Source organism: Dipodomys merriami, unplaced genomic scaffold, assembly GCF_024711535.1.
Source record: "Dipodomys merriami isolate MVZ:Mamm:240054 unplaced genomic scaffold, mDipMer1.0.p SCAF_19, whole genome shotgun sequence".
Taxonomy (NCBI): domain Eukaryota; kingdom Metazoa; phylum Chordata; class Mammalia; order Rodentia; family Heteromyidae; genus Dipodomys; species Dipodomys merriami.
Window position 1 is genome coordinate 5,061,834 of NW_027203270.1, and position 23,446 is coordinate 5,085,279.

General features: G+C 44.2%; 1 protein-coding gene across 6 annotated transcripts; it reads right to left on the reverse strand.

Moving 5' to 3' along the window:
• Positions 1-404: 404 nt before the first annotated feature.
• Positions 405-23,387, reverse strand: Tubd1 (tubulin delta 1). Of its 6 annotated transcripts, none has more exons than XM_070027063.1 (10): positions 23,230-23,387; positions 20,399-20,601; positions 19,889-20,105; positions 17,570-17,717; positions 14,318-14,534; positions 13,203-13,434; positions 11,587-11,751; positions 4,081-4,221; positions 1,486-1,669; positions 405-551 (listed from the first exon to the last, which is right to left on the reverse strand). In XM_070027063.1, exons 3-10 carry the CDS (start codon positions 20,058-20,060, stop codon positions 449-451), a joined length of 1,362 nt encoding a protein of 453 aa, XP_069883164.1. In that variant the 5' UTR covers positions 20,061-20,105; positions 20,399-20,601; positions 23,230-23,387; the 3' UTR covers positions 405-448. The 6 variants fall into 6 exon arrangements, with proteins under 6 accessions (XP_069883164.1, XP_069883163.1, XP_069883165.1 ...); XM_070027062.1 differs by lacking the exon at positions 23,230-23,387 and adding an exon at positions 23,156-23,193; XM_070027064.1 differs by lacking the exon at positions 23,230-23,387 and adding an exon at positions 23,160-23,182.
• Positions 23,388-23,446: the final 59 nt, after the last annotated feature.

A 23,446-nucleotide genomic window follows, 5' to 3' on the forward strand; every position in this document is an offset into this window, starting at 1 on the left:
ACCACTTGAGCCACAGCGCCACTTCCGGCTTTTTTCTTTTTGCTTATGTGGTGCTGAGGAATCAAACCCAGGGCCTTGAGCATGCAAGGCAAGCGCTCTACCGCTGAGCCACCTTCCCAGCCCTCAGCAAAGTTTTTTTTAAGCTGGACACAGTAGCATACACCAGCTATTTGGGAGTTAGCAAACCCCTTGAGCCAAGGGGTTTCTAAAAAGCCGAGGCAACACAGGAAAGACCTGGGTCCTTACAGAAGCACCATTATTTTCTCCTTACTTGTAAAGTGACAAGTAGTTATCCTCCATCTGAAGTTTTCTTTATTTCCCCAGATAGGTACAGTATGAAGAATGGAATCTGCATTTGATTTTTATTTTAATACATTCAATGACAGAGAAAGTATTGAGAATATTTTATTTCAAAAATGTCTTAGGATATTTTCCTGTTTATTTAAGATCAGAGGTTACTATAACTGGTAACAACTTGTTCTAACAATGTAAAACTGTCCAAAAAGTCCTCTTCTTCAATTCCATATTTTGTGTACTGATGAATGTAGGCCCTAGTGGAGGAAAAAAAGTTAAACAGAAACAGAAAATGTAAAATAGACAATTACAGGCAAATGAATAACTTGAAACACTAAACAGACCTAGCTCTTTTGAGCAATTTGACTTTAACAGTAATTATCAGTTGGTAGAAGACAAGAAGCATGTTAAAAGAATCTTTTCCTCTTGGGACTGGGAAGGTGGCTCAGTGGTAGAGCGCTCTCTAACAAAGGTCTTATTTTTGAAAACTATTGTTCCTGTGTTATAATGAAATTTCAAATTTCCTTTGGCTTAAAAAGGAAATTGGTCAACAACATCTATGTAATAATACTGGGCTGGGAAGGTGGCTCAGTGGTAGAGTGCTTGCCTTGCATGCATGAGGCCCTGGGTTCGATTCTTCAGTACCACATAAGTAGAAAAAGCTGGAAGGGCATTGTGGCTCAAATGGTACAGCGTTAGCCTTGAGCTGAAGAGCTGAGGGACAGTGACCAGGCACAGAGTTCAGGCCCCAGGACCAGAAAAAAAAAACCCAAAACGAACTAGTTAGTATAGAATAATTACTGAGCACATATTAGCCAGGTAATATACCAAGTGTTTGTTGTTGTTTTTTTGTTTTATTTTGTGTGAGCCACAGTGTCACTTCTGGTTTTCTGGTGGTTAATTGGAGATAAGAGTTTCATGGATCCTCTTGCCTGGGCTGGCTTTGAACTGTCATCCTCAGACCTCAGCCTCCAGCTGTACCAGGTGTTTTAATTCCATTTAATCCTCACTATAGTTTCCAGTAAGCCCCAATGCCTGGAAGAGGAAATGAGGCCTGAAGTCACAGGCTCAGGCTTCACACCTCCAAAATACTAGACATGCTTGCCCCATAGCACACCCTGTGCTTTATCACTGTATTATCTGTGCAAGGTTAGGAAGGTTTGTAGATATATCTTTATGTCTTTTACTTACTTTGAAGCAAACATGTTCCATGCTTTACCCACAATCATATCAAGTGGCTTTACTAAGAACTGGCTGTTGCTGACCAGTGCTGCTGACTTCTCATACTTGTTAAAGGCTCGCTGGGTTTTCCACACATGGAAAGCATGAACAGGATCTAACCAGGAAGTGTACAGAGCTGGATCTTTAAATCCCTCTAGAGAGAAGACAATATGAATATAATGAAAGTGCTTACCATGCAAGTATGAAAATGTCATATTCTCATTATTTTACACAATATATACTAATCAAAAAAAAAAAGGAAAACCAACATGAACCTTTTTTTTTTGGTCGGTCATGGGGCTTGAACTCTGGGCCTGGGCGCTGTCCCTCAGCTCTTCAGCTCAAGGATAGTGCTCTACCACTTGAGCCACAGCACCACTTCCAGCCTTTTCTTCTTATGTAGTGCTGAGGAATTGAACCCAAGGCCTCATGAATGCAAGGCAAGCACTCTACCACTGAGCCACCTTCCCAGCCCATGAATCATTCTTTATTTTTGTACTTTATATTTTGGGGGTTTTGGTTTGGTATTTTGCTTTTTGAGACAAAAGGAGTCTCACTATGTAGCTCAGCCTGGTCTCAAACTTGCCTCCTCCACCTTAACCTTCCAAGAGATAAGATTAATGGCTTGGGTTACTACAGCATAAATTATTGGCAAGTGTTGGGGATTGAACCCAACATCTAGTTCATGCAAGGCAAGAGCTCTGCTGAGATATACCCAGCCCTATTTTGTCTTGTAAAATGGTATTATATTGCTTTTGGATAAATCATCTATATTCATTGCCCAGAATATATAGCTGTAATTGTTTTTTTAATATTGTACTAGACACTGAACTCAGGGCCTTGTCCTTACAAGGTAACATGCATTTTCCTTTTACCAATGAGTTATAAACTTCTTTGCCTGACAATAAAGATCACTCATCTTTAAAGTTTCTCGTATGAATATTCTAGTTTGAGAAGTTTCCTACAATAGATATTTACTTTTTTTTCCCTGGGGCTTGAACTCAGGGCCTAGGCACTGTCCTTGAGCTTCTTTTGCTCAAAGCTAGCACTGTACCACTTTAGCCACAGCACCACTTATGGCTTTTTCTGTGTATGTGGTACTGAGAAGTCAAACCCAGGACTTCATGCATACTAGGTAAGCACTCTACCACTAAGCCACATCTACATTTGTTGTTGGTGGTGGTGGTGGTAGTCATAGGGCTTGAATCGGAGCCCTGTCACTGAACTTTTTTGTTCAAAGCTAATGCTCTAACACTTTGAGCCACAGCGCCACCTCCAGTTTTCTGGTGGTTAGTTGGAGATAAAGAGAGATTTTTCCTGCCCAGACTGGCTTCAAACCATGTTCCTCAGATCTCACTCTCCTGAGTAGCTAGGATTACAGGCTTGAGCCACCAAAGCCTGGTGATGGTTAGTTACATTTTGACACTAAAACAATGAAGCTACTAATTTTCTTTCTCTAAGAATGTAGAGATTGTTGCTGGTTTCTTGGGTGTATGGGTGCTTGCTTGTAATCCCAGCAAGGCTGTAGGCAAAGTCAGGAGGATTTTTTAATTCAAAAAATGTCATGTGTTGGGGCTGGGAAGATGGCTCAGTGGTAGAGCGCTTGCCTTGCATGCCTGAGGCCCTGGGTTCGATTCCTCAGCACCATAAAAGCTAAAAGCCAGAAGTGGTGCTGTGGCTCAAGTGGTAGAGCGCTAGCCTTGAGCTGAAGAGCTGAGGGACAGCGCCCAGGCCCAGAGTTCAGGCCCCATGACTGGACACCCCCCCCCAAAAAAAATGTCATGTGCTGGTAGCTCATACTTGTAATCTTAGCTACTCATAAGTCTAAAACCTGAAGATTGCAATTCAAAGCCAGCCTAGGCAGGAAAGTCCATGAGACTCTTATCTCTAGCAAAAAGCCAGAAGTGGAACTGTGGCTGAAGGGGTAGAATGCTAGCCTTGAGCAAAAAAAGCTAAGTGACAGCACCTAGGCCCTGGGTTCAAGCCCTACTGCTGGCAAAAAAAACCCATGTATATATATTATAGACTTAAAAAACTTCATGCCGGTGGCTCACGCCTATAATCCTAGCTACTCAGGAGGCTGAGGTCTGAGGGTCTCAGTTCAAAGCCAGCCCGGGCAGAAAAGTCTATGAGACTTTTTTTTTTTTTTTGGGGGGGGGGGGTCCGGTCCTGGGATCTGAACTCTGGGCCTGGGCGCTATCCCTCAGCTCTTCAGCTCAAGGCTAGCACTCTACCACTTGAGCCACATCGCCACTTCCAGCTTTTTTCTTATGTGGTGCTGAGGAATCGAACCCAGGGCCTCGAGTATGCAAGGCAAGCGCTCTACCACTGAGCCACCTTCCCAGCCCCATCTATGAGACTCTTATCTCCAATTAACCACCAGAAAACCGGAAGTGATGCTGTGGCTCCAGTGGCAGAGCGCTAGCCTTGAGCTGAAGAGCTGAGGGACAGCGCCCAGGCCCAGAGTTCAGGCCCCACGACAGACAAAAAACAAACAAACAAACAAAAAAACCCACACAACTTTACACTAACATGGTTCAAATGTACACCTTAACTTCTGCTTACCCACATCTGCACTTTGCACACCTTTACCACGAAGAATGACCAAGTTTGCAATGGAAGTGTTAAACTGAAGTTCCTTGTTGAGACACTTTTTGCCAAGAGGTGGAAGTCCTGCTAAGGGAGGCCGTACTTGCCAGTCAATACCTGCCGCAAGAAAATAAGAGCAATTAGCACTGAACATGATGAGAAAAATGTCACATATGGATATTTTACGTAAGTATTTGCTATGTATGAGTTAACTTCTTCTCTAAATATTTTCTTTCTTTCTTTCTTTTTGAAGTGCCATACCAGGCCTTGCACAGGGAGGGAAATGTTCTCTCACTAAGCTATACCACAAACATAAAAACCGTTGACTAAATTCCATCAGAAATTTATTTACTACTTAGAGAGAGAGAGAGAGAGAGAGAGAGAGAGAGAGAGAGAGAGAGAGAGAGAGAGAGAGAGTGTACTGTTGGGGATAAAATCTAAGGTCTTAGACATCCCAAGCAAGTGCTCTAAAACATAATTCTTGAATGTTTAAATTTGTTTGAAGCAAGGTCTACCTATGTAGCACAGGATGTTCAGTATATAGTCCAGGCTAGCCTCTAATCTGAGATCCTTCTGCCTTCATCTCCTAAGTGCTGGGGTTATAGGTATGTGCCACTACGCTTGGCCTTTACTTTTATACTTTTCTTGTGCAAGTTGGGAGGCTTGAATTCAGTGCCGTCCTTGAGATTTAGTGCTTCGGTCTAGCCATAATTGGAAATTATGGATAATTGGAAATAAGAGTCTCACACATCCGCAGACTCAGATCTCAGCCTCCTGTGTAGGTAGGATTATAGGTGTGCCCTGCTTTATTTTTTATTTTATTTTATTTTATTTTTGAGTCTGGTCATGGGGCCTGAACTCTGGGCCTGGGAGCTGTCTGTCCCTCAGCTCTTCAGCTCAAGGCTAGCGCTCTACCACTTGAGCCACAGCACCATTTCCAGCTTTTTTCTTTTTGCTTATGTGGTGCTAAGGAATTGAACCCAGGGCCTCAGGCATGCAAGGCAAGTGCTCTACCACTGAGCCACCTTCCCAGCCCCCCGCTGCTTTATTTTTTTGTGCGTATTTTGTCTTTAACTAGTCCTAGGGCTTGACCTCAGAGCCTGGGCACTGTTCCAAGCTTCTTTAGCTCCAGACTATCACTCTACCACTTGTACCACAGTGTCACTTCTGGCTTTTTCTGTTTATTTGGTACTGAGGAATCGAACCCAGGGCTTCATGCATGTTAGGCAAACACTCTACCACTAAGCCACATTTCCAGCCCCCTATCAGTCTTGTTTTTGTTTTTTTTGTTTTTTTTTTTTTTTGGGTCCAGTCGTGGGGCCTGAACTCTGGGCCTGGGCGCTGTCCCTCAGCTCTTCAGCTCAAGGCTAGTGCTCTACCACTTGAGCCACAGTGCCACTTCCGGCTTTTTTCTTTTTGCTTACGTGGTGCTGAGGAATCGAACCCAGGGCCTTGAGCATGCAAGGCAAGCGCTCTACCACTGAGCCACCTTCCCAGCCCCCCCCCTATCAGTCTTAACCATATACTAAAAGTATAACAAATGAACTGGTTAAGACTTTCTATTCTGTTTTCACATTGGATGACTATTATTTTTTAACTGAGCATTGATGATCTCTGTGTGTTTTCATTCAGTTTTGTTCTCTGTGTCTCCAGAACATTGGTTATATAACAGTGCTTAAGGGAATTGATGACAAAAAGAAAACCAGTGGCCTTAAGCTGGTTTTGCAATTATGCAGATCTCATCTGTTGGAGGAATGCCACTGAGCTTGGCCTGTACACCACCCGGAAGAAAGCTAAGGGCTACTCTTATTTATTTATTATTTTTTGTTGGTCATGGGGCCTGAACTCTGGGCCTGGGTGCTGTCCCTCACCTTTTCAGCTCAAGGCTAGCACTCTATCACTTGAGCCACAGTGCCACTTCTGGCTTTTTCTGTTTATGTGGTGCTGAGGAATTAAACCCAGGGCCTCATGCATGCGAGGCAAGCGCTCTACCACTGAGCCACCTTCCCAGCGCCAGGGCTACCCTTCTTAAGACATTCCCCTTCCCCACCCCCTTACACATAACTGGGGCTATGTCTACCAAACAGAATGTATGTACGACACAGGACAGGCAAAGGGGATCTCCAGGATGACAAAGGTACTTACCACTGAATAAGGCAATAAAATAGAATCTCCATGGAGGCAGGTCAGAAAATTCTAGGGCAGACTTATTTTTTTCCCTTGAGATGAGGTCTTACTATGTTGCCCAGGTTGGTCTTAATCTTATGGACTCAAGTGATTTCCCACCCAACCTCACAAGTAATAGATGGGTTTATAACTGTGCACTTCCAAACCCCGTTGAGGATTTTTTTTTCTTTTTAGGGGTTCTGAGGTTTGAACTCAAGGCCATGCCTAGTGAAAAACAAACCCCCAAATCTTCATTCGTATGTTCAAACTGTATCCATAACTAACTGGGAAAAAACTTGGACAAGCTAAAGTCCCACATGGGAATATGACTAAGCAAACTCTGCTTTACTGACGGAAGAGAACACAGAGTGGTACGTCTCACACTACCCTAAGGAACACTGTGTTCATGAGATATTGACAGGTATTGCTAGAAAAACAAGTATCATAGCCAAAAAAATTCAGGAAGTACTACTTTAATTTCCAGCACTCCAGCACTGTATTTCAAAAACCATAAGCTATTATAAGCATATGCGAAGAAAATCCCCTTTCTTTTTCCTTTTTTTGCCAGTCCTGGGGCTTAGACTCAGGGCCTGGGCACTGCTCCTGAGCTTCTTTTGCTCAAGGCTAGCATTCTACCAATTGAGCCACAGCACCACTTCTGACTTTTACTGTTTATGTGGTACTGAGGAATCTAACCCAGGGCTTCGTGCATGCTAGGGAAGCACTCTACCACTGAGCCACATTCCCCTGCCTGAAAATTCACTTTCATAATATTAAAAACTGTTATTTTACTTTGCATTATAGCATGTTACTAAAATAATACATAGTGCTTCCTAGTTTACATGACAGACTATGCAAACATACACCAGTTTACAGTCATTCTCTAATTCCCACTAATATCAAACAGATTTCTTAAAAAGAGTAAATAAGGGGGCTGGGAAGCCCTAGGTTCGATTCCTCAGCACCACATAAACAGAAAGGCCAGAAGCGCTGCTTGGCTCAAGTGGTACAGTGCTGGCCATGAGCAAAATAACTCAGGGACAGTGCTCAGGCCCTGAGTTCAAACCCCAGGACTATAAAACAAAAACAAAAAAGTAAATAAGAAAAAAAATTTAACAGTTGCTGGGTCAATTAACCATCAAAAAAGTGAGAAGTAGAGTTGTGGCTCAAGTGGTAGAGTGCCAGTGAGTGGTTTATTGGAGGTAAGATTTTCAGGGACTTTCCTGCCTGGATTGGCTTCAAACCCTGATCCTCAGATCTCAGCTTCCTGAGTAGCTAGAATTATAGGCGTGAGTGCCTGGCACCCGGCTAAGTGCCAGTTTTGAGAGCTAAAGCTAAAGGCCAGCATTCAGGCTTTTTTTTTTTTTTTTTTTTTTTTTGTCGGTTGTGGGGCTTGAACTTTGGGCTTGGGCACTGTCCCTCAGCTCTTCAGCTCAAGGCAAATGCTCTACTGCTTGAGCCACAGCGCCACTTCTGGTTTTCTAGTGGTTTTATTGGAGATAAGAGTCTCCTGGACTTTCCTTGCCCGGGCTGGCTTTGAACCGTGAACCCCAGATCTCAGCCTCCTGAGTAGCTAGGATTACAGGTGTGAGCCACCAGCACCCGGCTACATTCAGACTCTTTTTTTTTTTTTTTTGTCGGTCGTGGGGCTTGAACTCTGGGCCTGGGCGCTGTCCCTCAGCTCTTCAGCTCAAGGAGAGCGCTCTACCACTTGAGCTACAGCACCACTTCCGGTTTTCTGGTGGTTTATTGGAGATAGGAGTCTCACGGTCTCTCCTGCCCAGGCTGGCTTTGAACCGTGATCCTCAGATCTCAGCCTCCTGAGTAGCTAGGATTACAGGCGTGAGCCACCAGCACCCGGCTACATTCAGGCTCTTGAGTTCATGCCCCAGTACTAACACACACACAAAAAGGCAACAGGAATGAAAAAAGCACCTACAAAATTTTAGAAATGGGAAAGAAAATGAACCACTGGTAACTGCCTGACCCAGGAAAGTTGAAACTTCTACCACCACTGTTGGAGGTCCTGGAACAGGCCAGGCATTTCTAAAAGCAGCAAACAGGAGGATTAGTTAACAATCTGTATGAGCAGTAAGGAGCGCCCAAGACCTTTCCCCATCCTCGAAGCAGAAGGGTGCTGCCCTCTCCCAGGTGTATGCTCTGATTTAAAGAAAGAAAAGAGAGAGAGAAAGAAAAGAGTGGGGGAGGGACAAAGGGAAGAAGGGAAGGAGGGAAGGAGGGAAGGAGGGGAGGAGGGAAGGAAAGAGGGAAGGAAGGAAGGAAGGAAGGAAGGAAGGAAGGAAGGAAGGAAGGAAGGAAGGATAAGGCTAATCCCATGAGACCCCAGGCACAGCTGTGCTGAGAACTTTAGGGAAAATTGGTCACTGCTTGGAAATTCTTCCCTATTAGATGGAAAAAGACTGGTAGCCAGGTTTAGAGACTTGAACCAAGGGCTTTGTGCATGTCAAGCAAAAGCACTATACTGGCTTACATCCCCAACCCCTGCTTTGTTCTGGCTTTGTTCCCTCTGGAAGCCCTTAGGATAGCCTTTTGTCTCTTAACATTCTGAAATTCCTTTGTCTGTATATTTCAACCATTTCAATAGAAGGTAGGGATTCCACAACAGCAGAGATTGTTCTTTCATTTATTGCTGTATCTCCAGAGCCTGAAATGATGGCATGGAACCCAGAAACTTTCAGTAAATACTGGCTAAATGAGACAGCATGGGCACTCAATGAACACTGAAGATGCACGTGGGTTTCATGTTGTGTGAGTTTGGATTTGCCTGGCCATTTGACTGATGGGCTCCCAGATATCATACTTGGCATATCTTAGATCTAGTCGCTTTTGCATCATGACCCAAATTTCATTGCACAGATTCTTGCCTGCATTTAATAATTTTGTTCAAGCTGGGTGCTGGTGGCTCACGCCTGTAATCCTAGCTACTCAGGAGGCTGAGATCTGAGGATCGCGGTTCAAAGCCAGCCTGGGCAGGAGAGACCGTGAGACTCCTATCTCCAATAAACCACCAGAAAACCGGAAGTGGCGCTGTAGCTCAAGTGGTAGAGCGCTCTCCTTGAGCTGAAGAGCTGAGGGACAGCGCCCAGGCCCAAAGTTCGAGCCCCACGGCTGACCAAAAAAAAAAAAAAAATAATAATAATTTTGTTCATATTGTACCACTTTGTGGCTTGTCAAAAGTGAATGCAAATCTCTTTGGTCATATTTACTATGTGACTCAGAGTAATTGCTTAATCCAATACTTTTCCCCCTGTATAATGAGAACATATATATATGTATATATATAATATATATCTTATATATATGTATATGTATTTCTCAGTATCTTGGCATAGAGTTAGGGGTGCCTGACTAGAAAAGGTGAAGCCTTCAAGGTCAAACCCTAGTAATGTACAACAAAAACAAACAAACAAAAAAAAACCCGACACATTAAGTAGTTTGCTAGTCTGTGATAATGTACCTTAGTAATATTACTAATTGTTAAGAAAACAAGATTCAAGCCAGGTGCTGGTGGCTAGTGCCTGTAATTCTAGCTATTCAGGAGGCTGAGATCTGAGGATCATGGTTCAAAGCCGGACTGGACAGGAAAGTCCATGAGACTCTTAGCTTCAATAAACTACTTAGAAAAAGCTAGAAGTGGTGCTATGGTTCAAGTGGTAGAGTACTAGCTTTTTTTTTTTTTTTTTTTTTTTTGGGTGCGGTCATGGGGCCTGAACTCTGGGCCTGGGTGCTGTCCCTCAGCTCTTCAGCTCAAGGCTAGCACCCTACCACTTGAGCCACAGCGCCACTTCCGGCTTTTTTCTTTTTGCTTATGTGGTGCTGAGGAATCGAACCCAGGGCCTCATGCATGCAAGGCAAGCGTTCTACCACCTTCCCAGCCATAGAGTACTAGCTTTGAGCCAAAGAAGCTCAGGGACAGTGCCCAGGCCCTGATCAAGCCCCAGGACTGGCGTGCGCATGCGCACGCACACACACACACACACACACACACACACACACACACACACACACACACACACACACACACACACACACACACACACACACACACACACACACACACACACACACACACACACACACACACACACACACACACACACACCCTACTATTCAAGTTCTTTCTTCAGCACTAAATTAAATACATATGTAGGCAAAGAAAGAAGAGAAAAATAAGAAAGAAAGAAAGAAAGAAAGAAAGAAAGAAAGGAAGGAAGGAAGGAAGGAAGGAAGGAAGGAAGGAAGGAAGGAAGGAAGGAAGGAAGGAAGGAAGGAAGGGAAGGAAGGAAGGAAGGAAGGAAGGAAGGAAGGAAGGAAAGAAAGAAAGAAAGAAAGAAAAGAGAGAGAGAGAGAGAGGGAGGGAGGGAGGGAGGGAAGGAGGGAGGGAGGGAAGGAGGGAGGGAGGGAGGGAGGGAAGGAGGGAAGAAAGGAAGATAAAGAAGGAAAGAAAGAAAAGACTTTTTCCCCCCAGTCCTGGGGCTTGAACTCAGGGTCTGGGCACTGTCCCTGGGCTCCTTTTGCTCATGGCTGGCACTCTATACGACTTGAGCCACAGTGCCACTTCCAGCCTTTTCTGAGTAGTTTATTGGAGATATGAGTCTCACAGACTTTTCTGCCCGGGCTGGCTTCAAACTGTGATTCTCTGATCTCAGCCTCCTCAGTAGCTAGGATTACAGGCATGAGCCACCAGCGCCCAACTATAATGTGTGCATTTAAGTATACACTTAAATGAACTCTGGGTTTTAAAAAGAATGTTTTTTTGGCAGTGCTGTGGATGAAGTCAAGAGCCTCCTGCAAGCAAAGCACATTACTGAGCTTTATCCCTAGCCCTTAAATGAGTTTAACTGCTTGACTGTTAAAACTATGTTCATGTATTACTTCGATTAAAATAAAAATTGGAAAAGTCATATGTCAGGAAATGACAAGAAATCCTCCTTGAGGTCCTGGTTGAGTCTCCCAGGGGCTCTGAGGCTGGAAGAAGGAACCTTATTCCAGCTGGCCCAGGCCAAGTCACATTCAAAACTGTTGTTTGAATCAGGCATTTTTCCAGCCTGTGGGCTGCATACATCTTTTTTTCTTTTTTAATTTTTCTTCTGTTTTGCCAATCCTGGAGCTTGAACTCAGGGCCTGGGCACAGTCCCTGAGCTTCTTGTGCTCAATGCTAGCACTCTACCAATTAAGCCCCTGCGGCACTTCCAGCTGAGGAATTGAACCCAGGGCTTCATGCATACTAGACAAGCACTCTACCACGAAGCCACATTCCCAGCCCTGGGCTGCATACTTTTAAATACCCTTTACCTTCTTCCATTTTGGCATTAGAAATGAGCATCTGTCTCAAGTGCTTGAGGAGGCCAGCCCAAGTAAATGTGCTGTATGCCAGAGAGTTCTCAGACATTTGAGGAATGTTACGAATACCCAGCATCTTGAATTCTGGATGGGGAACTAAGCTCTCCATCAAGTCTCCTGTAAAGGGAGGGAAAAAGTGAACTAAAATTTACTTTACTCCACATGTATGCCATTGGTCTATTATACACAATCAGGATTTGATTTTCTTTCAAAATCTGGGTCAAATATGTTTTCTCCAAGGCCAAAATTGCTTAGCATTAAAATAATATAATGTCAGAGATAATGTTTATTATAAGTACATGCTGCTTCATTTTAGCACAAGTAAAAAAACACACTTGTGCCTAAAAGGAAATTAGAATTTAGAAGCTGAGTAACTAGAAATGTGAATGAATACTTAGCTAAACTCCAGGAAAACAAAGCACAAGAGCTAATATGCTTTTGTCATTTCTGTAGACCTTTTATTTATGTAATCTGATTAAATCATAATCAAAACCTGCTGGAGGATGGGATGGAACTCAGTGATCAAACCATTATCACTACCACTACCACCACCACCACTAACAAAAAGAGCCAGGCAAGGTGACACATGCCTGTGGTCCCAGCTTCCTCAGAGGCTGAGACCAGAGAATCTTATAAGCCCAAGAATTTGAGGCCAGCCTAAGAAACACAGAAAGAAATCTTTAGGAACTGTCTGTTGACACTTCCTTTCACCTAAGACTGCATGTTATAAAGTTTTCTCCTTTCTCTTCCTTCTTTCCCTTTCCCTCCTTCCATCCCTTCGTTTTCTTTTTAATTTTTTTTTTTGGGTGGGGGATTGAACTCTGGGCCTGGGAGCTGTCCCTGAGCTATTCAAAGTAAGCAAGCACTCTACCACTTGAACCACAGTACCACTTCTGGTTTTCTGGTGGTTTATTGGAGAGAAGAGTCTCACAGACTTTCCTGCCTGGGATGGCTTTGAACTAGGATCCACAGATCTCAGCCTCCTGAGTGGCTACGATTACAGACATGAGCCATCAGCACCTGGCCTTTCTTTTAATCTAGCATCAAATTCACAATCCTCCTATTCATTCTCTAAGATACTGGGATTACAGGCATGTGTCACTATAGCCAATTTACTCTCTCTCCGTCTCTCTCATTCTCTGTTTTCTGCAAACCATCCTCCCATGCCACCTCCAGCCCCCGTTTCAGTGCTGGTGATCCAACATGCTAGGCAAGCAGTCTACTATGGGGTTCCATCCCAGGCTTGACTTTTAGCAGCAGCAGCCGCCACCATAAGGTGCTTGCCCAACATGTGTGAGATCCTGGGTTTGATCTTAGGCACGACAGGAGGAGTTGGGGTGGGGGAAGGGAAGAGGAAGTACTACTGGCCAGCCACTTGCCCCAGTCAGCAATTTCTTTAAGACTTTTCAGTTAGACAGTTCAGATATACAAAGAGGTCTGAAGAAAGGTTTTTGAGGTGAAGGAGAATTGAGTATGTTTTCAGGCAGAAGGAAAGCAATAGTAAAGAATAACTTTGAGGCTTTCAGGACATAAGATTTGCCTACACATAACCCTCAGGGAACAACTACCTAGTGGATTTCTTCTGTAGTGAGGCGAGCCTTCTGTAGCATAAGTAGGCTGGAACACAGCGCCCAGCTGATGTGCAAGGACTTGATTTATATTGCTGAAGGAGATCTGCTTGATATTCATTAGCTTTGCACAGATTTTATGGACAGCATCATTCTCATGAACAAGGAGGGCATCTGAAGATCGGTACAAGTGAGAGAGGGTCAAAACGGAGTTGTAGTTCTGAACAATGACCTGGACAGAAAAATGCCAATGAGAAGAAAGGCAAGAGAGAAAAGTGGTTGAGACTCTCCAGATATCATATCAGATTCATTCCTGGCTGTTACTTCTAGCAGATGCTTGCGAGGCAAGTGCCCTTGCACTTGCATCCTGCTTGTACCCTTGGGGATACCAGTTACATTAGTCTCTTAGAATTACAAAGATGAACAATATAATACAAGTATCATAGCACAAGCACTTAGTATGGTAACTCATATGCAATAAGGACTTTCCTACCCAGGCTGGCTTTGAACTGTGATCCTCAGATCTCAGCCTCCTCAGTAGCTAGGATTACAGGCATGAGTTGCCAGCACCCAGTTTAAAAACCATTTAAAGGCTGGACATTTAGACAGAAGGACTAACTCACAAATGTATTCTTAGAGAATAAGCATAATCATGTTTGGGATTTTTATTTTAGTTTTGGTGCTAGAGATTGAGACTTGGGCCTTGTACATTCTAATAAGCACATGCTCTACCAAGGAAGTATGTTCCCAGCCATCATCTATGGAATTTGCAAAAACAGAATATTTCACCCAAATGTGGTGGTCCACATCTGTAATCCCAGCATTTAGGAAGCTAAGGAAGGAGCATTTGAGTTTATGGTTACCCTAGACTATATAGTAAGACTGTATGCTAATACAAACAGACTTTAAAAAAGCATAAGCAAAGTAAAAATGACTTAAAAACAAGGACACCTCATATGTTTGGAAAAATTTAAGTCTGATATCATCTTATGTTGTATAATTACTCCTGAAACTATGACAACATTTCCAAAAAAAGAGCGAGAGTCACTTTTACTTATATTCATCTCAACTGCAAAGAATAGAAAACATAACATTTCCAATTAATAAATTCTTACCTCACCGGTTTCATAAGGCCATATAATCTGATTCATTTTCAAAGAGTGTGGGTACTGATCTTGAAAATTCTGTGTAAGGAAGGCTCCCAGCCCTGATCCTGTGCCCCCAGCCATACTCATGATGACGAAAAAGCCACTCAAAGAGTCACACTTCTCTACTTCTTTCTGGATTAAGTCCATTATAGATTCTCTATGCCTGGGTCCATGGACAGAGTAACTGTGCAACAGCAAAAGAACACATACAAACACCTTTCAGTTTAACCAGAGAGATATAATGCACAGGAAAAAGTCTGGATAGACTTTTTTTTTTTTTGGTAGGTTGTGGGGTTTGAACTCTAGGCCTGGGCGCTGTCCCTAAGCTCTTAAGCTCAAGGCCAATGCTCTACCCCTTGAGCCATAGCACCACTTCTGGCTTTTACTGTTTATGTGGTGCTGAGGAATGGAACCCAGGGCCTCATGCATGGGAGACAAGCACTCTACCACTGAGCCACCTTCCCAGCCCCTAAACTAGCTTTTATAATGAGTATAGATGTACTGACTTGGAAAATTTTTTTTTTTTTTTTTGGTCGGTCGTGGGGCTTGAACTCTGGGCCTGGGCGCTGTCCCTCAGCTCTTCAGCTCAAGGCGAGTGCCCTACCACTTGAGCTACAGCGCCACTTCCGGTTTTCTGGTGGTTTATTGGAGATAGGAGTTTCACGGTCGCTCCTGCCCGGGCTGGCTTTGAACCGCGATCCTCAGATCTCAGCCTCCTGAGTAGCTAGGATTACAGGCGTGAGCCACCAGCGCCCGGCCTGACTTGGAAAATTTTAAAATATATAAGTTAAATATATTTAATGTAAATAGATCTATTAGAAAAGTAAATCCTGGAGTGGTGCTGTAGCTCAAGTGGTAGAGCACTAGCCTTGAGCTGAAGAGCTGAGGGACAGTGCTCAGGCCCAGAGTTCAGGTCCCACGACTGACAAAAAAATAAACAAAAAGAAAAGAAAAGAAAAAGAAAAGTAAACCCTGGGCTGGGAAAGTGTCTCAGTAGTAGAGTGCTTGCCTTGCATGCACGAGGCCCTGGGTTCAATTCCTCAGCACCACATAAGCAGAAAAAGCCAGAAGTAGTTCTGTGGCTCAAGTGGTAGAGCGCTCGCCTTGAGCTGAAGAGCTGAGGGACAGCGCCCAGGCCCAGAGTTCAAACCCCATGACCTGGGCCGGGAAGGTGGCTCAGTGGTAGAACGCTTGCCTTGCATGTATGAGGCCCTGGGTTCGATTCCTCAGCACCACATAAGCAAAAAGAAAAAAGCCGGAAGTGGTGCTTCTGCTCAAGTGGTAGAGCGCTAGCCTTGAGCTGAAGAGCTGAGGGACAGCGCCCAGGCCCAGAGCTCAGGCCCCATGACCTACCAAAAAAAAAGAAAAGAAAAGAAAAATCCTATTTCAGGCTTTGTGCCAGTGGTTAACACCTGTAATCCTAGCTACTTAGGTGGCTGGGATCTGAGAATCATAGTTCAAAGCCAGCCAGAGTATGAAGATCTGTGAGACACTTTTTTTGGGGGGGGTCCAGTTGTGGGGTCTGAACTCTGGCCATGGACGCTGTCCCTCAGCTCTTCAGCTAAAGGCTAGCACTCTACGACTTAAGCCACAACGCCACTTCTGGCTTTTTTCTGCTTATGTGGTGCCGAGAAATTGAACCCAGGGCCTCATGCATGCGAGGCAAGCGCTCTACCACTGAGCCAACTTCCCAGCCCTGTGAGACTCTTATTTCTAATGAACTACCAGAAAACTGGAAGTGGTGCTGTGGCTCAAAATGATGAACACTAGCCTTGATCAAAAAAGCTCAGGGTCAGGGCCCAGGCCTTGAGTTCAAGCCCCATGACCAACAACAACAACAAAAGAGGTCCTATTTCAAAAAAGCAATTAAGAGCAGGGAACTGGAGGTTCTTGGCTGTAATCCTACCTACTTCAGAGGCTGAGATCTGAGGGTCAAGGTTTGAAGCCAGCCCAGGCAGGAAAAGTCTGAGACTCTTTTTTTTTTTTTTTTTTTTTTTTTTAGGTCTGGTTGTGGGGCCTGAACTCTGGGCCTGGGCCCTGTCCCTCAGCTCTTCAGCTCAAGGCTAGCGCTCCACCACTTGAGCCACAGCACCACTTCCGGCTTTTTTCTTTTTGCTTATGTGGTGCTGAGGAATCAAACCCAGGGCCTCAGGCATGTAAGGCAAACGCTCTACCACTGAGCCAACTTCCCAGCCCCAGTCTGAGACTCTTATCTCCAATTAATCACAAAGAGCTAGAAGTGGAGCTGTGGCTTAAGTGAGCATTAGCCATGAGCAGAAAAGCTCAGGGATAGTGCCCAGGCCCTGAGTTCAAGTCCCAGGTCTGGCAGGTGCTCACATGCACACATGCGCACATGCACACAAATTAAAATCTCTAGAAGGGAGCCTAGAATATTACTGTTGTTGTTGTTGTTTGAGACAGTGTTTTACTATGTGATTCAGGCTGGCCTTAGACTCAGGATTCTCTTACCTTGGCCTCCCTTATGTGAAAATTATAGGACAGCAGCTCTAGGAAATCCTAGGAGGGGAACAACTGCCTAAAGGAATATGTGGCAGATAATGATATTATGCTGATAAATTAGTTTCAAACACACAGCGAAGAAGATGACAAATCCTGCTGCCAGGTATCACTGTTCTTCATTAACTCATATTTGAGACACAGTCAGAGATTAGAGTTTCTTCTCCTCTTCTTCCTCTTCCCTCTTCTCCTCCTCTTCCTTCTCCTCCTCTTCTTCCTCTTCTTCTTCTTCCTCCTCTTCCTCCTCTTCTTCTTCCTCTTCCTCTTATTCTTCTCAAGGCACTGTCCCTGAGCTTCTTTTGCTCAAGGCTAGCACTCTACCACTAAGCCACATTCCTAGCCCCTAAATCCTAAATCCTAAATTTTATTTTATTTTATTTTTTTATTTTTTTGGTCTGGTCGTGGGGCCTGAACTCTGGGCCTGGGCGCTGTCCCTCAGCTCTTCAGCTCAAGAGCCACAGCGCCACTTCTGGCTTTTTTTCTTTTTTGCTTATGTGGTGCTGAGGAATTGAACCCAGGGCCTCATGCATGCAAGGCAAGCTCTCTACCACTGAGCCACCTTCCCAGCCCCTAAATCCTAAATTTTAAAGTAGCAATCCCAAGATTATGTCCTCAAAGTATCAACTTATACAGTTAAAATTACTTTGTCTACTGATTATGCAGCTGTTGCTAAAACTGAAAACTATGAAGAATTATTCTTACCCGTAGGCCCAGTTGTTTCCAGAACCTTGTTTTTGATAGAAGCATGAATGCTGGCCATACTTCCATTGGCCAGACTGGGCAGCCTTGGATAGTGTCTGATTGATAACTTTAGGTTCCATGTCAACAAGCACAGCCCGGGCAATTGGAACTGAAAAAGGAAAACAAAAAGTCTTTTGTTATATCTGGGTTACACAGAGCAAAGTTCTAGGTCATTGAGCTGTTATCTCCAGCCTTAAGGTCCAGAAAGTAAGCCTCAGGAATTGGGGACAAAAAGATCAGTCAGGGCTGGGAATGTGACTTAAGAGTGTTTGCCTAGCATGCATGAAGCCCTGGGTTCAATTCCTCAGTACCACAAAAACAGAAAAAGCTGGAAGTGGTGCTGTGGCTCAAGTAGTAGAGCACTATTCGTGAGCATAGAGAGGTTCAGGGGCAGCATCCAGGCCCTGAGTTTGAGCCCCACAACCAAAATAAAATAAAATAAAAGGGCCACATGGGTTGGGTGTGCCAACATCAATTGGATGTTTACAATGTGCCATGCACTATGCTGGACATATAGAGATGAAAATGGCCACAAGCCAGCCCTAGAAGGACTCTAGGGAGAGATAAAAGATATTAGCACTAGCTGGGCACCAGTGGCTCACGCCTGTAATCCTGGCTACTCAGGAGGCTGAGATCTGAGGATCACGGTTCAAAGCCAGCCCAGGCAGGAAAGTCAGTGAGACTCTTATCTCCAATAAACCACAAGAAAACTAGAAGTGGCGCTGTGGCTTAAGTGGTAGAGTGTTAGCCTTGAGCTGAAGAGTGCAGGGACAGTGCCCAAGCCCAGAGTTCAAGCCCCACGACCGACCAAAAAAAAAAAAAAAGATATTAGCACTAATCACAGTGCAGCATGACTGAAAATGAATCTATACCAAACAAACAGCATAATTAGTGGTACAAACTATAATGATCATAATGCTCAGCTCACAGTTGTTGCCACAGAAGTTCGTGAAGAAGTGACAGACGGGGTAGAAAGCAAGCAAGACTCAGATCCTAGAAATCCTTGAAGGCGATGCTAAAAAAAAACAACCCCAAAACTGGGAACTTTATCATTGAGGCAAATGACATACTAGCAGAAAAATCTCAAGCAGCCATGGTTCAAAGTAGTAGAATGTTATCCTTGAGCAAAAAAGCTCAGAGACAGTGCTCAGGCCCCAAATTTAAGCCCTACACCAACCAAAAAAGAAAAAACAAACACAAATAAATACAATTTAAAAGTGCCAGGCTCATACCTGTAATCCTAGCTATTCAGGAGGCTGAGATCTAAGGATCATGGTTTGGAGCTAGTCCAAACTGAAAAATCCCTGTGAGATTTTTTTTTTTTTTTTTTTTTTTTTTTGGTTAGTCGTGGGGCCTGAACTCTGGGCCTGGGCACTGTCAATGAGCTCTTCAGCTCAAGGCTAGCGCTCTACCACTTGAGCCACAGTGCCACTATACTCAGCCAGGATGCAAGCTTTAAAGGCAAGGTAATGAATACTTTGGTTTTGGACATATTGTGTGCACTGATCAATCTACACCCTGGAAGAGAGGCTGAGCTATAAGTCCAGAAGTCACTGGTATAAAACCTAGCAATTTTTTTTTTGGTCTGGTCATGGCACCACTTCCGGCTTTTTTCTTTTTTGCTTATGTGGTACTAAGGAATCGAACCCAGGGCCTCATGCATGCAAGGCAAGCGCTCTACCACTGAGCCACCTTCCCAGCCCAAAACCTAGCAAATTTTTAATGACTATAGTTATCCAGAAAGAACTACTTGTATGAGGAAAAGGAGAGTCTGAGATACAGCATAGTGGAGAAGAAAAGTTCAGAGGCTAAGGATAAGGAATTTCAAAGTAGCAAAGAAAAGCAGAGTAATTAGAAGGCCAACTGGAAACTTAAAGTAGCTTCAGTGTCATTGTTGGGGGCAGAATAGTCCGGGTTCTCCTTTGAGATCCTGTTTGAAAGGCAAAGACAACTCTTCCTTGCTGGTTTAAGTTGATGAGATCTAACTATGCTCACATACTAGAATGGAGTTAAGTGTATGTACCTAGAGAACCCTAACTTATTAAACATAGAAATAAAAGTATGTAAGGAATATGGATGAGAGCCTAATGGCAGAGCATTTGCTAGGCCTATGTGAGGCCCTGGGTTTAATGGAACAGCCTGAAAAGAAAAGGATCAAAGGGCCAAGAACAAGCTCATTCCCTGGTGCCGTAGGAAGGGATGAGCTTCAGATACCTGTAGAGGGCCAGACTTTGAAGAGGTTTATGTCAGAGTAAAAGAGACACTGTATACCACACATACCTCCATTTTCCTCTTCCCTGAAGAATCTTTCCTTGCAAGATGCTTGGTATGTTTCATTCTCTCTCTTAGAGCAGAGTGCCTGGGAACAGTGTGAATCACTAAATAAAGTATCAAATACTTCAAAACCAATCTGGTTGCCACACTGACCAAGTTGCACTGTTACTATTGACATGCTGGGCCACAAACCACGCCTATTCCCTCAAAAAAGGTCAGCAACCTGAAACAGAAAAAAAATACAGATTTAAGAATTACTATAGTAGAGCACTGGTGGCTCACACCTGTAATCCTTGCTACTTAGGAGGCAGGGATCTAAGGATTGAGGTTCTAAGCCAGCCTAGGCACAAAAATGCCAGAGTTGAGCTATGGCTTAAGTAGTAGAGCACAAACCTTGAGCACTAAAAAGCCCAGAGACAGTGTCCAGGCCCTGCTTTCAAGCAACACACAAACAAAAAGAATCACTATATTACGAATAAGAACAAATAGCTGGGTGCTAGTAGCTGTGGCTCATACCTGTAATCCAAGCTACTCAGAAGGCTAAGATATGAGGATCACGGTTCAAAACCAGCTAGGGCAAGAAAATCCATGAGACTTCTCTTCAATTAGGCACCAAAAAAAAGCTGCAGTAGAACGGGGTGGTTCTAGTGGTAAAGTGCTAGTCTTGAGCAAAAGAAGCTCAGGGACAGTGCCCAGGCCCAGAGTTCAAGCCCTATGACCTGCAAACAAAACAAAACAAAAAAAGAATAATATGTCATGTGTCAATTATACATCAATAACAATATGGTATATATGAATTTAGTGTTGCAAATGAAATAGATACAATGTTTAAAGTTCTTTATTTTGCTTTGAGATTTTCTGTACTCAAATCTATTCATACACAGCTCAGTGTTTTTGGTTTTTGTTTTTGTTTTGCCAGTCCTGGGGCTTGACCTCAGGGCCTGGGCACTGTCCCTGAGCTTGTTTTGCTCAAGGCTAGCACTCTACCACTTGAGCCACAGTGCCACTTCCAGCTTTTTTTTTGGGGGGGGGGTCCGGTCGTGGAGCCTGAACTCTGGGCCCGGGCACTGTCCCTGAGCTCTTCAGCTCAAGGCTAACGCTCTACCACTTGAGCCACAGCGCTACTTCCAGCTTTTTTCTTTTTGCTTATGTGGTGATGAGGAATCGAACCCAGGGCCTCAGGCATGCAAGGCAAGCGCTCTACCACTGAACCACCTTCCCAGTCCCCTACTTCCAGCTATTTCTGTTTATGTGGTACTGAGGAATTGAACCCAGGGCCTCATGCATGCTAGGCAAGCACTCTATCACTGAGCCACATTCCCAGGCCAGCTCATTATTTTTCAAAACTCTGATTTGAACTCACTGATTTTCTAAACATGAAAATAAAAGATGCTGGTGGAAGGAATTAGTGTACACATTTCACACAAAACATTAGCTTAAAGGAGCTGGGAAGGTGGCTCAGTGATAGAGTGCTTGCCTAGCATGCATGAGGCCCTGGGTTCAATTTCTCAACACCCCATAAGCAGAAAAAGCCAGAAGTGATGCTTGTGGCTCAAGTGGTAAAGCACCAGCCTTGAGCTGAAGAGCTGAGGGATAGCGCCCAGGGCCAGAGTTCAAGCCCCATGACGGACCCCCCCCCCCAAAAAAAAAAAAAAAAGAAAGCAAGAAATTAGCTTAACAACTTTACATACGGTTAACAATATTTTTATGTTCTAAATAATGACTTTTTTTCTTTCCACCAATCACCTTTCTGACCTGGTAACTATAAGATTAATAAGAAGGGCTTATACCTGTGCCTGTGGCTCACACCTGTAATCCTAGCTGAGATATGAGGATCTAGGTTTGAAGTCAGCCTGGGAAGAAAGTCCTTGTGAGACTCTTTCTCCAGTTAACCATTCAAAAATCAGAAGTGGTATTGTGGCTCAAGTGGTAGAGTGCTAGCTTTGAGCACAAAGAGACTCAAGGACAGCACCTAGGCCCTGAGTTCAAGCCACAACCAACACCCCCCAAATTTATTTATTTATTTATTTATTTATTTATTTATTTATTTATTGCCAGTCCTGGGACTTGAGCTCAGGGCCTGGGTACTGCCCCTGAACTTCTTTTGATCAAGTCTAGCTCTCTATTACTTGAGCCAGAGACTCTTCCTGTTTCTGTGGTACTGAGGAATCGAACCCAGGGCTTCACATATGCTAGGCAAGCACTCTACCACTAAGCCACATTCGCAGTCCTCCCTACCCAACTAATAATAAAAAGGACTCATTTAGTTCAGTTAATACAGCAATGATTGAGCTATAAGACTAAAGTAGATGGGGGTGGGGAGGGGGGGCTGGGGTAGGGTACCAGTACTGGGGCTTGAACTCAAGGCTAGGGTGGTGTACCTGAGCTCGTTTGCTTAAGGCTACTGTTCTATTTCCAGTTTTTGTTTTGTTTTGTTTTGTTTTTGGTGGCTAATTGGAGATAACAGCCTTATATATGTTCCTGCCTGGACTGGCTTAGAACAGTGATTGTAGGATTACAGGCATAAACCGCAGGCACTGGGTCTGATCTTATTTATTTATTTATTTTTGTCGGTTGTGGCCTGCGCACTGTCCTCAGCTCTTCAGTTCAAGGCTAGCACTCTACCACTGGAGCCACAGTGCCACTTCCGGCTTTTTCTGCTTCTATGGTGCTAAGGAATTGAACCGAGGGCCTCATGCATGCAAAACAAGCACTCTACCATTGAGCTACCATCCCAGGCCCCAATCTTTACTATTTTTAACAAAGAAATTAGTAGGCTGGGCGCCAGTGGCTCAGGAGGCTGAGATCTAGAAGTTCATAGTTGAAAACTAGCTAGGGCAGAAAAGTCCTAGAGGCTCCATCTCCAATGAATTAGCAAAATGCTGGATTGGAGGTATGGCTCATGGCTCAAGTGATAGAACACCAGCTGTGAGTAAAAACAACCCTAGAGAAGGCTTAAGGTGGAGTTCAAATCCCCAATACTGGCACGCCCTCCCTCAATGCAAAAACAAACAAACAATAAATCTCCACAACAACCAAACACCCAAACAAAATCCCAAACCCAAACCCTCCACACCAGGTTTATGGAGCACTAACTTCTGAGCTAGCTGGTTTTCTTAAAATTTCAAACTTGACAAAGTAGGGTTTGAAATTTTACCCAAGGAGATTGAGAAAAGATTACCTGAGTTTCCCAAGGCTACTGAACCAGTAAATAAGGCAAAGACTTTCCCCTTCTCCCACCAGCCCTAGGAGCCCACCATCAGCCCCACTCACTAACAGCCCTCGGCCCGCGGTTTCGATTGCGTTCAAACTTTAGAAGACCAACCCTCCCATATGCGCATGCTTACTTTCAATACTCAGAAGCTACCAAGAACGAGTGCGCATGTTCCTTAAACAGCTTTGCTGTGCACCACCACGCCTCCCGCCCCTTATTCGGGAAGGTAAATTACGCATATTCCATTTCACTTTATCAACTTCAGATAAGGTACGCATGCTCACTGTCCATCACACCCTTTAGTGACAGTGCGCATGCTCTGACTTCCAGACGTGCTTCGGCCGCTTTTC